The following is a 15,624-nucleotide window of genomic DNA, read 5'->3' on the forward strand; positions in this document are numbered from 1 at the left end:
CAATATTAACTTTATTTTCATTATTAACTATGATTGATGAACTCTAACATACATGATAGAAAGGATTTAACAGTATTTTGGAAGTATAGAATGTTTGGAAATTTATAGAATGTATTTGATTTTTTATTATTAAGTTTCTTTTATTTCCTTTTTTTTGTGTTTTTTATTTAGTATTAATTATTAGATTTTATATTTTTAAATTTCAGTTATACTATTTTTCTTTTATACAGATTATCAATTTTAAACATTTGTTAGGGTTTTCAGATTTTTTATTTATTAATTGTTGTAATAATTTTTTATTTATCTTTTATTTTTTTCTGTAAAATCTAAACATTCAAGACTATAGAAATTATTAGGAATTATAAACTATATAGATTTATAATTTGTATTTACGCTGATTCAATGTATGATTCAATATTTTCTACATAGTTCATAATTTAAAAAAATGGGAATGATTTAACAACATAACGTACACTTGTTATAACCCAGAGACTATTATATAAATGGACTCATTTGTATGGATCTATTCTAGTTTATTAATTGGCATTATTCAAATATACATCTCCATATATTAATCATTTGCATTACTAATTCTTGAAAGAGACGCACTGTAGTTCTTTTTTAACAAACGATAACGCATTTTTACAGTTATTTTCAACTTAAAGAATAAATCTTAAGAATTGGGGAGTGTCTATTAATTAGACAAGTCGTTTTTGAGGATTTTTTGAACACAATCCAGTGGCGAAGTCATCAGTTTTTTTTCCTATACTTGCTCTTTTCAAAAAAATTCAAGTTTTTACCAAAACTTCCTATTTGAAAGCATGTTTTGACTGTTAAAAACTTGAGCTATTGTCATCAATGTATGAAATAACATTTAATGTATTATGGTAGAAAGAAAATAATTTAGTGTACAAAATAATGAGTCCATTTATTTTAATCTACTAGTTAACCTCCATTAACAAACCATAACCTAACTTTAGTAACTCGGTAACTAACAGGTCCATTTTTCTTTCTGTCTCTCTCTTTCTATCGCTCTAAAAGGGCGAGATGATAGATCGCATCGAGTTCCACGTGGAGCACGCCGTGGACTACGTGCAAACGGCCACCCAGGACACCAAAAAGGCCCTCAAGTACCAGAGCAGGGCCAGGCGGGTGAGTCCGACCATATTAGACCTTAAGACCGACCGCGTACTGTGTATATTCGCTTTTTAATTTTATGATTTTTTCGTTTCTTTCACCTTTTTATCTCCTTTACCTTCTCGTCCACTTCTACGCGCGCTCCCCCTACTTACATTTTTAACTCGATTCTAACCGAATTTTTTGGGCTTACTGACATCTAACTATTGCACCTACGTGTCCTAAACTATTTTTTTTACTAACTATACTGTTGTGTGCCTTTTTGTCACTTGACATAAATATGTGTATTATTATTGGTGTGATGCGGTGTTGTAATATTTATTGTGTTGCTCTGTCTATGTGTATTCACCTTCTTCCGGTGGTGGTTTATTTAACCTGCTTCCTTCAATACTACCCCTTCCTGGATATCCTTTTTTTTGTTCCCCTACCTTGTATACCCGTACCGCGCCGTGACTATACAGGGTGAACTGGTGGACAGGATCGAGTACCACGTGGAAACGACGAAGAACCACGTGTCGGAGGGGCACGTGCAACTTAAAGCTGCGGAATCGTACCAGAGTAAAGCCAGAAAGGTAAGGAGGGGCGTTTTAGTGAAGGTTGTTAGGCATTTTAAAATATTGCGTGACTCTGAACATTATCGTTATGATTATTTATGTTTTTTGGTATTTTTTGCGTTTTTCCGCAGAATGCTTTCAGACTTATTTATGTAAAAATGTCTGTCATTGGTTGATTTAAATCCATTGACTATGTATTTTATTTTATATTTATTTCAACATGATGCGGCGACATTTTCCTTAGAAATTGTTGAATAATCTTATAATTTTATTAACTTAACCAAAAACCTTATTTTTTGAGAAATTGAATCTATAAAATGTTGATAAAAATACCAAAACCTTTTTTTTTAATTTTGTCCGTTTTCTATGATCTTGCTTAATATTACCGTATGATAGAAAAAAGCCGTCAAAGACGCCAAAGGAATAACGATAGTAACACTAATTATAGAAAGAATAAGAAGGGAAAAAAACGTTTCCAGAGACACAATTCTGTTTAAAAAAAATGTCTCTAGTCTTCTTAAGGCCACCTGATAGTAAGCGTTATTAAAAAATGAAGAAGGGTACGGGCTAGGTAAGTAGGTCTTGGCCTCCATAAACTTATTATCGATAGTCATTCCCAGCCGTCTTTGACGCCGTTTTTTTTTCGGTCGTATTATATTAAAGGTAAAGAAATATATCAAAAAGTAAAAAACAATCCTCTTCAAAAAATTCTTTTCCAAATTATGATTTACCGACTTTTTCTACAACTTTAAGCCTCGTTTTGTTGAAATATGTTTGCTTTTTATTTTATTTCTCTCGACATCCCACATAAATGTACCTTTTCGTAAAGTAACAATTTTCCAAAAAAAAAAACATTAGCCTGTAATATTATCCATCAGCCTATAAAACGTAAGTAGGTACATAAACTCGGAAGAAGATACGGTAAGAAATGTTACGAGTTACGCATTTTAGTACGGATTACGGAGCTCTATAAAATCCGGCGTTTTATGCCTGACAACCTTTACTGGAAAAAATACGAAACGTCTATCTTCGTCTCTCGCTAGAACAGTCTCTCTCTCTCTCTCTCTCTCTCTCTCCCTTATTTCTTTCTAGGTTTTACACGTCCTTAATAAGGTTTGGAGGGTCATTCTTTAAAAAAGTCATATATTGTTTAAATTAATTTTTAAAAATTATTTTATACATTGTCAGAATTTTTTTTTGTATTTCTATTGCATTCAGCTTAATCCAGAACCTCGAATTAGTGGAATAAATAAGTAGTTTCAATTATACTTTATACTTAAGAGTAGTACGATCAGTCACAATGTGTGTGTCTAAAAAATACAATTAAAATTAATATAATACCCTAGCAACAGCTTGCGTTAGCCAGTTGTATCCATAGATAAAACCTAATCTTTAGCTTATAAAACAATCGACTTTTGATTTCTAACCACAATTTCTCTTGACGGAAGATTATGATGGCGATGGTCAAAATGACATTTCTCGCAAATTTTGAAGTATAATCGTCTAAGAGCTAGCAACATTTTCGAGAAAGTATTTTAAGACGTCTGGCTCTTTGATATGTCTTTTACTATGCTCTCTGGAACAGCACGCGGACCGTCTGGCTGCCGATACCCGTTGCGTTCACTACTGCGCATCGGAAGAAGATCCTCTATTTTTTATTAATTTGGTCCTATAAATTCTAGTATTGAATATAAATCGAACATGTCTACATAGCGCAATGCGTAGAGTTTCCGACCACGAACCGATGATTCAGAGTTCGAATCCGGGTCAGGACAAAGACTTTTTAGTATTGAAAATACTTCTGGCCGCGTTTATATGGGACCCATCTTTGAAAAAACGACATGCTAGAGGCGACATGGAGTTCAATAACCTGCCTAATCAACTTGTCAACACGTAGTAGAGCAAGGTCGTCCGAGGGCCGAAATGAGGTCTTATTAGTGTGGGCCAACTATTTTATGGATATGGATGTTTTAGGTCTGGGAAAGCCGATATTATTATAAAAACGAATATGCGTCAAGGCATGCATGGGTTGTTAGGTACAGTTGGGCTATTTTAATCAAGAGCGGAATAAGATAAATAATAAATTTAGACTAATGCAATATTTTTTCTTGGCGCGTAGGATAGTGCGCACAATGCATTAAAGGGAATAATTAATTAAATCATTAAGTTCCAAAACATATAATAATTCGGGTCTCATCGGATCTGCTGATATATTTTGATAAAATTTAGGCTATTAGGACCTATATTTTTTTATATGATAAAAAAAATGCCAAAATATTTATTGGGATAAGTTTTTATCGTTTAAATATTGTTGTAAATAATAATTATCATTTAATTAGAGCTAACTTATTAAATTTCACAACACGGTGAAATTTCAACAAAATCGGCTTACGGATCTTTGAGATATTAATAAGAAAGGTCTATTAGAAAACACTTTGACACCCCTGTATCTTTAAAATTATACATTATTTCCGGACACATATTTATATGAACTTTTTACGTTAAAAACACTCAAAGAATCACCTCCTGAAGTTTGGCCAGATACTTAATTAACATACTGTATTTAAAAATGACTAGCTAGTGATTTAGTAAGCTATGTTTATTTTAATAGGAAAAAAAATTATTTCATAAAAAATAAACAAACCCATAATACAAATACTATACACCAATTAATTAATTTTAATTGTATCTAAAGGCACTTTAATAATTGAAAAATGGACAGGAGCACTTAAAAATAACTTCATAGAGTATACCAAATATGCTAAAAATAATAATTCCAATAAAAACACACAAATGGCACATTAAAATCTGCATTATCTGAAATCAAACTATAGCTAAACGGCTAATAAAATAATAGAGACAAGACGCCGACATCTATAACAAGATGAGCAGTTTTTAATAATTATTCCGAGTTATTATTACATACTTGTTTTACAATTATTGTAATACAGTAGCATTCCTTCAAATAAATTTTGATTTAAGTATTGTTAATATAGGCATATTAATGATTATAGCCCGTATGATTTCTAAAATAAATAATCAAGCCTGTTTTTATCAGAATTATTAAATGATTAAGTAGACATAGTTAATATTTATATAGTAACTTCGTAAGTGTTATATTTTAATATAATTAAGAATTTAATAATTAAATAATTATCTTAAGTTTAAATTGTGGTAAACTTGTATGAGTTTCAATCATTTATATTTTAAATCTTAGGGAAGGCAATATAGATTTTAGGCAGGAGAACTCAAGAGAACGACTGTGTAATTAGTAATTAAAACTTTACAATTTTTTTTTACTTGCCATTTTCTTGTCGTTCACGTTGCACGTTGACTCTTCGTTGTGTCACACACAATCTGAATTTCGGATATGATGCAGAACTGATAAATTGGACCAAATATATTAATTGCAGGTAATCAGACATATTTTTGTTAACTTTGCAAACATTTAAGGCATGCAATAATTTTAAAAAATTTTGACGTGAGATTACTTTATAATTCTTGGAAGTCTTGGATGGTAAAGATTTGAATTATTATGGGTCTGTTTTGTTTAAGAAGCTAACAAATAATTTCAAAAACCAATTAACCAATATTCGGGCTTTTACGGTAACATAATACTCATTCTGATTGGTTTAATCTGGCTCCATAATGAAACTGTGAGTTCGAGGTGCTATTGCAAATTAATGCCATTAATTCTATGTATATATATATATATACATACATACATCACATTTCTATAGTGTCGTGACCGTGATCCTGACCATTCATGAATCCGTACACGTTCATCTCCATCATTAATATTTTTCTTACTAAATTCTTCACTTTTATAAAAAGCCATCACGATAAAAATCAAATATCAAAATTATTTAACGTTGCGAACGGTTCACTTGTTCACTATACGTATCTGGAATATATTTGCGAATGGCAATTAGCGATACGTTAGACTGCCGGAGTGCTGACGTCACGAATGTCAAATTGCTTTCCAAACAAGCTTTAGTTCTTTTATATTTCTATATGATTTCTATTGAGCTCTTCCAAATGACGTCACCAGTTAATATAAAATGTAGAAAACATGTGATTGCTGACCACCGCCGACTTTTGTGTCTGGTATTTTCAATACGCTTATGATGGTTGCGCATTTTGCAAAATCTGTGAATTTTTATTTTATTTTCGTTTATATTCTGATAGTAAAGTATTAAATAATTCTGGTAATTAAAAAAACAAATTAAAATGGTTTCAATCAAAATGGTAAAATTTCTGGTAATTAAAAAAACAAAAAAAAACAAATAAGGTGCCCGGTGGCGTAGAGGTACAGGCTCTCGTAGAGGTGGGAATTCTAGTTCCTTGGGAGGAACTAGTTCCTTAGTTCTAGTTCGTCCAGAGGAATAGTTCCTTGAACCAGGTCTTTAGTTCACAATAGTTCCCGACTAACATTGACATCCCCCTTTTCGTTGTCAGTCAGAAATATTGACAGTATGATCTGTATAATTTTTATAATGTACGGAGATATAACGAGATGTGTAATTGTGTATGTTAAAAACATATAGGTAAGTTTTATTGCAGATAAAAAAAATAAAAAAAACTCAAATCAGAATTTAAAAAACTACATCACAAATCAATTGGAGCAAATATTACAAATAATTTACGAAAAATTGCATTTTTCCTCACTTTAAGCTTTTTGTTTTTGCCTAAAAGTTCAGAATATCTACTTCGTTTTATAAGATATTTCTTAATTTTAGGGACCTAAAGTGAAATATTCCCATAAAATATTTAAAAAACAAACTAAAAATCAAAAACAGTATCCACGACAAATTTCTGTGGTAATTACGCCGCGCCGGCTGTGGCAATGGACAAGGCCGAATCCATCGTCGTCGCCTTGTATTATATCTCGGATCAGCCGACTGAATAGATTCCCGTGAACTAGTCTTTTAATAGTTCCTCTATGTCAGGATCCGATAACATACGGCTGGCACTCCCCACGCCTGCCTAGCATCAATGGCGCTGGGTGATCCATACGTAAACTAGTCTTTTATTTAGTTCCTCTAGTTCCTTTAGGTCCGGATCCGATAACATACGGCATACGGCTGGCACTCCCCACTCTTACCTAGCATCGATCGCGCTGGCCCTATCCGTTCGTACGTAAACTAGTCTTTTATTTAGTTTAGTTCCTCTAGGTCCGGATCTGATAACGTACGGCTGGCACTCCCTACTCCTGCCTACCATCGGGCTACGCGCGCTAGCCGATCCGTCGCCGTCGCATATTATTCTATATCGGTCACAGTCTCGATCCCGGAATAGGTCCTGAGGAACTAGTTCTTTGAGAAACTAGGAACTAGTTCCTTTCATTCCGGGGACGGAATAGTTCATTGGAACTAGTTCGTTCACGAACTACACACCTCTAGGCTCTCGTCTACCAATCTCAAGGTAGTGGGTTCGAATCCCACACCCGGCATTACATCAGCTGACTATTTTTATTAAAATAAAAATAGTTTGGGTACCTAGGTGGACTTAAATGAGTACTTGGGATTCAGAATCCTGAGGTAATAATAGGCGGTTGAAGCGTAGTGCTAGCCACATTACCTTCCATGTATACCAAACGGCTCTAGTATGGCAAGCTGTACCTTGCTACTCCCAAGGCGTGAAACGCTATATACGGGAGCTATTATTATATTAAAAAAACAAATATTTAATACTTTACTATCAGAATATAAACGAAAATAAAATAAAAAAGTCTTTGCCATGACCCGGATTCGAACTCTGAATCATCGGTTCGTGGTCAGAAACTCTTCGCACTGCGCTATGGAGACATGTTCGATTTATATTCAATACTAGAATTTAAAGAGCTAATAAAAATATATGATCTTCTTTCAATGCGCAGTAGGGAACGCAACGTTTACCGGCAGCCAGGCGGGCCGCATGCTGTTCTAGAGAGCATAGTAAAAGATATATCAAAGTGCCAGACGTCTTAAAATACTTGTTTTTCCGACGTTGCTAGCTCTCGTACTATAACTAGTGGAAAAGTCAAAAGTTTAATAACTTTTTCTACTAATTGAAAATGTCTACCACTAATTTTGACGTTCTGAACGCTGACATTGAAGTTAAAGGAACAAACTTCTACTCTAATTGAAACTACTAATTTATTCCACTGGCGAGGTTCTGAATGAATCTTTACTAGCGAAAAGTTATTCCATTATTTCCCTCGATTTTTGACCGAGATCTACCGCACGCTACACATATTTTAATCTTCCGATAAATCGCAATAGTGTCACTGTTAATTTAAGTTCTGCTACAATTTCCTTCTAGGCAACTATCAGAAGTAGAATAAATAATAAATAACATAAAATAATCTCAGTAAAGACTGACAGATCCACAAAATTTCAAATCAAATCCAAATGTGTCAAATGAATCGGCGGACAGAACTGTTAAGGATCCCCACCCTAGGGCCCTTTGCCCGTCTACCTTGTCCTATCGTCTAAGTGTGACAATAAAATTTAACATTTGTTCTTGAGTCTCTATCATATATGACATTTAAAGGAATAATTAACTAAAAAAATCTGGCAGTACATTTTTTTCAACCAAATTATAGAGAGAAAAAAAATGTCAAAGACACTAAAATATTCCTTTTTTTAAAGAATGACCCTTCATACTATAGTAGTCTGAAGCCATCACCATTTTTTTTTCTTTAAAATCCAATACTACACCAACTCTTCCCTTTATTTTTTATTTCACGTAATACTTTTTTTCACTACACTCAGATCTCCTTGGTCCAGAATGTAATTTAGAAATATGGATTTAGACTTCTGACGATCTTTTTGTCGAATACTAAAAAACATTCAGTCTCGATATTAAGGAAAAGATGTAGGTTTTTTTGTTCCTTTATTGGAAAAAAATTGATAGAAGGATGTTTTTTAGGAGGATATATATTCTATTTTTGAGTTGAGTAGCCTTAAATCTGATCATAAAAAAGGCATTTCAGTTTATAAAAAATGGTAATTTTATACTTTTCGTATATAGGCTCGCTGAGTATATGTATTTCAAATTGAAAAAGAGAACTCTAGTTCTCTTTTTCTTCTTTTAGTTCTCTCTAGAGATTAAGTTTATTCCAAAACTAGTATTTTGTGTTTTTTGAAAAATTTTCATAACTGTATGATCCCTGATTCGCATTTTCTCATATATTACTTTAAATGTCTTTCCGCCAACAAGTGAAAAAATTATTCCACTATGAATAAATTAAAGTAAAGAATACATTATTAAGTTTATTCCAAAACTAGTATTTGGTGTTTCTATCTGACAAACTAAACTCTTAAACTCATCTCAATAAGCTTGTTTTTAGTTCTCTCTAGAGAACTAAAAACTAGAGAACTGATATATATTTCAATTCGGGAACTTTGGCACTTTCGTCATCTTTTTCGGCGCCATATTGGTTTTCACGTATTTCCTGAATTGATCCATAGATGTAAACATTTAAGGTGCTATCGCTATTAGTAGGGAGCTATTGTATTCATGTTAGCGTTACACCGTTAACGTTAAATTTGGCTTTTGCACTATATCTACAATGTAAGCTGTAAATATTTATTTTAGTTTATAAATAAAAAAATATTATTAATTTTATGAAAAGAACTACAAATTTATTCTGAAAAAAGTTTTCTAGAACCACAAGAAAAGTATTAATAAGTTAATAGTTAATAATAATAGAAATGATTAAAAATCATGTTCATCATTGTTCTTTACAATCATTCTACTAAAAATTTATTCTATGTCTAAAAATTAGATTCTACTAAAATTTGAAACACTACATATTAAAATTATGTTTACTGTATTTAGATAAAGTGTAGTGAAGATAAAAAGCTAAGATCAAAAATAGATGTGTTGGCAATATAACATAATGTCAGCCAGATATTCTGGATGTGCAAAAAACTCTTGAAATGGGAGAAAACAGAATATAGAATTATATATTTCTGAAAAAAACCCCAAATGTACAATAAAAACCTGATAAGTACAAAAAAATACAACAGACAATACAAGAATATGACTCATAATACATAACATAATATATACAGTACAAAAAATATACCACTAGACATTATAGTAAATATATATTATATTAATATATAAATCTTAAGATACAGGGTGTGTCAACGATAAAGTCCATTATCTTATTTGTTTCGAGACTAACAAAAAAAAAAAATTAAATTGAATAATTTTAGAGAATGATCATAGTCTAAGATTGGCTGCGGGATTATTACGTTCATCATGTAGATAATCAAATCCTAATTTTTTAAATATATTTATGAATAGGTGAATACACTTTTAACAGGGTGCCAATGAAAAAGTGGCCGCAACTTAGGAATGTTATATGAGTGCAAACTGAAAGTATATATTAGGATGTATTTGTCGAAAATAGTTTAACTTCTACGGGTGGCTCCAAAATTGAGTGAAATTGGGATTATTTTTATTACATTTTTGGCTTCCTTTCTGATCACTTTACATAATCCTAAGATATTATTAAATATGTTTTGTTAGTTTCAGAACAATTACTAAATAAATAAAAAGAATATTTCAGCCTTTTCTTTTTTAAATACAAGAAATGTCCTGAAATCAAAACTATATTAGGTGTTTACTATATTTATTCTTTACTTAATTTGCTATAAATATCGTAATCTTAAATCATACAGGGTGCTAAAATTCTATGCCAAACTTTCTAAAATATAAAACAGTTTTTCTTTTGCTTTATTTTAAATAGAACCGCTAAAGATTTTAAATACTCTTTAAATACAAAAATGTGCATTTTTTAATTCCTCATCAACAACACATAATATACAGAGTGGTCCATTAAAAAAGGGAAGAACAACTATTTTATATTTTAGAAAGTTTAGCATAGGATTTTGAACACCCTGTATGGTTTAAGATTACGATATTTATAGCAAAGTAGTACCGACATTCCTTTGTATTTTTAAAAAGTATTTTTAACATTTTGTGTTATAAAAAGGCTGAAGTATTTTTATTTATTTATTTAGTACCTAATAGCTCTGAAACTAATAAAACATATTTAATAGTATCTTAGGATTATGTAAAGTGATCAGAAAAGAACCAAAATGCAATAATATATGTGGTGTGTCCATTTAAAAAAATCATTCCGATTCGCTTACTTTTTTGACCCACCCTGTAGAAGTTAAAATATTTTCATGAAATACTTCCTAATACATACTTTCAGTTTGCATTCATACAATTTTTTTTATTATAGGAGCAACAGATGCCTGACTCACTGTTGCCAGACCCGGATAAAGTAGTAGGAACGACTTCGAACTGTGGCAACCCCTATTTGTGGCCATTTTTTGATTGGCATCCCGTTAAAAGTGTATTACCCTATTCACAAATATATATAAAAATTATATTTTAATTACATTATGAGCTTAATAATCCTGCAACCTGATCCTGTGCTATCAGGTACACAATTTAAAATTAATTTTAAATAAGAGGGGACTCCAAAAAGTGTGGCAGATATAATATTTTTTTAATGTAACACCCAATACAATAATTTTTTATTTTATATTTAGATTCTGCCCAAAATTCTATAACCTTTGTATATAAAGATTGATTGTTGATTTATTATATACTGTAGCTATCGCCAATTTAACTGGTATGCCAGCACTGGCATGGTAGTGGCAATATGTAAATACTTTCATACCAGTGATTAGCATAGAAAAGTTTTTACACAATGCCACTACCATGTCGGTGCTGGCATAACACATTTTTTTAAATAAATATTAAGAAAACTATTAGTTCTAGGTATATAACATTATTTATAATATATATCTGCCTCACTTTTTGGAGTCCCCTCTATATTTAAAATTAATTTACTAATTAAATTTACTCTTTACTCTGTCACTGACTCACACTGTACAACATAAAACAATATGTATGAAAAATAATACTAGACACTAAACACTACACACTTTCTTCTCCCTCAGTTAAATAATTGTCCTCATCTGAATCGGAATCATTCGTGTCGATAATTACAGGTAGAATATCGGAGGCATCAATCAGTTGTTCTTGGGCCCAGGCTTTATCGATTATGCTATTGGTATGTCTGATATAATTCTTCCATTTCTCTGGTGTAACCTAAAATAAAACTTTTAATATAAAATAATCTAAACCACATGTAATCTACCTTCTCAAGTGCTTCTTTCCAAAGACCTAATACTGCATCACTTGTAACAGGATGAATGGCACTAATCTTGGCATCATAGTAGCGCTTGCATTCTGACCATACCATTTCGATGGGATTGTACTGACAATGATATGGAGGAAGTCTCAACACACGATGTCCTTTCTCATTGGCTAATTCGTCCAGTCTGCCAAATAAATGCAATGGAATAAAGTTATAATGTTAAATCAACATATCGCATATACAATTGCATTCATGTCAAAGTAATAAGACTGTTTGTTGACTTACTTGTATTTCTTAGGTGCAACATTCTGCTTGACAATATTCCAAACCTGATCTTTCATTGCCAGAGGTGGTGATTGGATTCCCTTTTCTTGCAAGAAATTAATCAGGGATTCCTTACTCCAACTCTGATTTGGAGTTCTCTCGAAAAGGGTACTGTGGTATGGAGCATTATCCATTATAATCAGAGATGGTTCATCTAAATTTTAGATTAGACAATATTAGATTTTCCCATTAAACATAATATAATTTTAAAAAAATCATAATATAATTCCTAAGAGCTTATTGTGAATTATCACCTAAATTTGGAATTAATTGTTCTTCAAACCACTTTTCAAAATTTGCCGAGTTCATTGAATCATGGTAATCACCCGATTTAGTGCCTGATTTGAAAACTAAGCTAGCATTCTCCACAAATCCATCTTCTGACCCAGCATGCAATACAATATACCTTAAAAAATCACTATCATACATACCCAAAAATGAAGTACAAGGTACATTTCTTTACAGTTAAACTACAATGTAATCGATATAATCCCATGCATTTATTGGTGCACACTTGTTGCTATGCAGATGTAACGTTTTATGTTTTTCTTTGCATTCACTCTTTAGGTTAGAAACATTATCGTTATATCAGCTGTTTACTGCTCATGCACCTTAGACAAGCAAAGAGAGGGGACGCGTAATCGACATCTACGGCCAATATCAAATTTTGTGATTGGCTCCTAAAAATTGTGTGTTTTTTTGTATTTTGTGCTGTAAAAAGCTTTTTAAAGACTTGAAATAATTATTATTTAAGTATGGTGTTTTGTTGTGCTTACAATTCTAAGATCTGTAATGAGAGAAAGAACTAGGAATCACTTTTCACAAACGGCCTTGGCATGGAGCCTAGCGATTTTCCATCACAAAATTTCTACTGGTAATGCCCGTCCCCCCCTTTCCTTGTCTAAGTGATGAACAATACATTTTGAAAAATTTTAAATTTAAGTGTAAATCCAGTTGGTATATTAATAACTTAACATTTTCCAAACATCAGAGGTTATTATTTGTCTATTTGTCTATTTTTTGGAAAACTGTTTGAATATTACAATTGGTTTTACACTTAAATTTAAAAATTTTTAAAAGTGGAGTTAACTGAGTTGTGCAGTGCATGGCTCATATGTTACTTACTAGAAACAACTTAACAGTTATCATATATTATTGTTTGTATCTCTATTTGTTCCCTTCTAACTGACCTATAAGTGAACCAATGAATATGTAAAAAACATGTACCTTACTCCTTCTCCAGATGTTTTACGAACTGTTTGTAGACTGCCATCTTGCCAGCTCTTTCTAAATCCACCCTTACTGTAAATCCAGGTTTCATCAAGAAATACTGGTCTGAAAGAACAATCAGAGATTTGATTTTCTTTATATTGTCGTAAAAATTGCAGTCTCTTCTGTGCAATATATGGCTGCTCCATTAAATACTTCCTGTTAGAATGCTTGCAACTTTGCCATCTAAACTGCAAATATTTAAGTCCTTTCCCCAACATAGTCAGAGACAACTGAACATCATCAATGTTTTGAAGGTTTGCTTGCAAAGTTTGTAATGTAATATGTTCCCCTATATAATCCCATACAGTGAAAAATTAGATACATATAATATTAAACAATAATAAATTTATTGTAGCCTACCTGCAGCATACATTGAATAAATACGTGTTCTAATTGTATGTTCATGTATCTTATAAGCAGGAATTCCACGGGACAAAGCAATTCTGTGACTTGTTGCTGCTTTTTGTTCTTCATCTTTCACGATTCCTCTAGAACTGATTCTTTGCACAGTCGTGCGTGAAATTCCTAAAGCCTCCGATGCTCTCTATAAAACACGTGAATATTTTCGATTTAGTTAAAAAATATTAACTTGATAGTTGTCCAATTACATCGTAAACAGCCGACACAGGCAAAAGGGGTTTTCCAGCATTTTTTCGAGTTTGAAATACTGGATAACTTTTAATATGAGCCGTTGTTCGTTTTCACTAAAACGGGACGGCATTTTAAACACAAATTAAATCACAAATAACTCAGTAAACACAGAAAATCTCCCACAAAAATATCAAAAAGTGATAAAAATCCTTTTGAAAAATTTTACGGGAAACTATCGGAGCTGTTAAATTTAACGACAACTTTGACAGTCGGCGTTCCGTATTGTTCAATTCGTAAGGCGGGTAATACAAACACGATGTTTGTCCTTTCTATTCGTGCTTATCGGACATAGGACGTAAATATTTTATCCGTAATAATAGTGATCAGCATGTGATCAGTATATAAAAAGAATAAAATAATCGTACGATGTAATCAATATAATGGACTTACGTTTTTGACACAAAATTTCCATTTCATGTGATAAACATGGATAAGAGAGAGAATGACAATCTGTGACGAAAGTTCCAAACCTCACGAATTGAACAGTATCTAGATTCGAGTTTTTTTTGTACAGGGTGTCCCTCTAAGAATAGCTCTCGGCTGTATCTCGGAAAGTATTAGTCGTAGAGCTTGCGGAAAAAAATATTTATAGCTAAAGAGAGCATGAGAAATTGTTGGAAATTATTTTCAAGTTTATATAGCGGCCGCTAGAGGGCGCAACTGCTATTAAAAATAAAAATGAGTTTTTACACAATTTTGACTAGTTAACGGATACTATAAGTAATAGATTCCTACTCTTTAGTAAATTTTGCATATTTTTTGTTTGAACCATTTTCCCTTATCTGCCAAAATAAAGTGGTGGGGGAAGGTTATTCTGTTTCTATTTAAACATTAATAACTCCGGACTGGATGAATGAAATCTAACAAACAGGGGCTCGTTTATAAGAGCGTTTCCTATTCTATATTATAGCGTATAAAAAATTATAATAAGCTTTTGAATGTAGACGCTAGGGGGCGCTGTCTTACAATTTAACAAACATTGCGCGTTTTTTCAAAAAAAATGCGATAGTATATATAATTTTAGCTGATAGTAAAGAGTAATAAAAACTTAAAAAGTCAGCGAAAACCGCATCTTGATATCCTCTTTCAAACCGAAGATATTAGCAAAATAGGAAAAAAAAAACGAAAAAATAGGCCCCTAATTACCTTATTTTTTAACACGGTTATAGTGGCCCTCTCGATTATGACCATTCTAATAAAAAATAAGATAGAAACGATTGCTTTATTCTAAAATCGACAATATACCAGAATACGATAATATACCTGATGTATTAATATCTAATAATTAAGATATAAATGACAGTGAATAAGAAACGACGCCTCAGTGAAGTCATGGTAGGCTTTGGAAAAAAGATGCTTTTGACGTAATAGTATAAACGTGAAAGAGTTATTAAATCCACATTTTAATAGTCTTAGCAGCGTTTTTTTTTGTTTTGAAGGAAGGCATTTTTAGAAAAAAATCAAAAAATAAAAAACGCTGCTGAGACTATCAAATTGTTGATATAATAATATTTT

The 15,624-nt window shown here is 31.9% G+C and overlaps 2 protein-coding genes across 6 annotated transcripts in view; one reads left to right on the top strand and one right to left on the bottom strand.

Annotated features, from left to right (window-relative positions):
* LOC115890765 (syntaxin-1A) overlaps positions 1–15,624 on the top strand; it is a 98,475-nt gene that overhangs the window by 65,714 nt on the left and 17,137 nt on the right. For 3 of the 5 annotated variants that reach the window (XR_004051698.1, XM_030911088.1, XM_030911090.1), the window contains exon 8: positions 1,042–1,152. Coding sequence is in view for 3 of the 5 variants with exons in the window: in XM_030911088.1 (XP_030766948.1) it covers positions 1,042–1,152 (111 nt within the window). In the remaining 2 variants the exon portion in view is untranslated. Of the gene's footprint in view, positions 1–1,041; positions 1,153–1,598; positions 1,710–15,624 lie in introns of all 5 variants that reach the window. The other 2 variants (XR_004051699.1, XM_030911089.1) reach the window with 1 other exon arrangement.
* LOC115890764 lies at positions 10,838–14,253 on the bottom strand. Its single transcript, XM_030911087.1, has 7 exons — positions 14,067–14,253; positions 13,819–14,002; positions 13,414–13,747; positions 12,441–12,592; positions 12,148–12,340; positions 11,863–12,046; positions 10,838–11,813 (listed from the first exon to the last, which is right to left on the bottom strand). Exons 2-7 carry the CDS (start codon positions 13,829–13,831, stop codon positions 11,640–11,642), a joined length of 1,050 nt encoding a protein of 349 aa, XP_030766947.1. The 5' UTR covers positions 13,832–14,002; positions 14,067–14,253; the 3' UTR covers positions 10,838–11,639.

This window comes from Sitophilus oryzae, unplaced genomic scaffold (assembly GCF_002938485.1).
Source record: "Sitophilus oryzae breed Bouriz unplaced genomic scaffold, Soryzae_2.0 scaffold_910_pilon_pilon, whole genome shotgun sequence".
NCBI classification, from domain to species: Eukaryota; Metazoa; Arthropoda; class Insecta; order Coleoptera; family Curculionidae; genus Sitophilus; species Sitophilus oryzae.

Excerpts from the sequence above, each read along its gene's own strand:
- LOC115890764 (XM_030911087.1), bottom strand. Across the intron at positions 12,593-13,413 it reads ACATCTGGAGAAGGAGTAAG|GTATATTGTATTGCATGCTG; the intron begins GTACATGTTTTT and ends TGATTTTTTAAG. Across the intron at positions 12,047-12,147 it reads GTTGCACCTAAGAAATACAA|ACTGGACGAATTAGCCAATG; the intron begins GTAAGTCAACAA and ends TTTATTTGGCAG.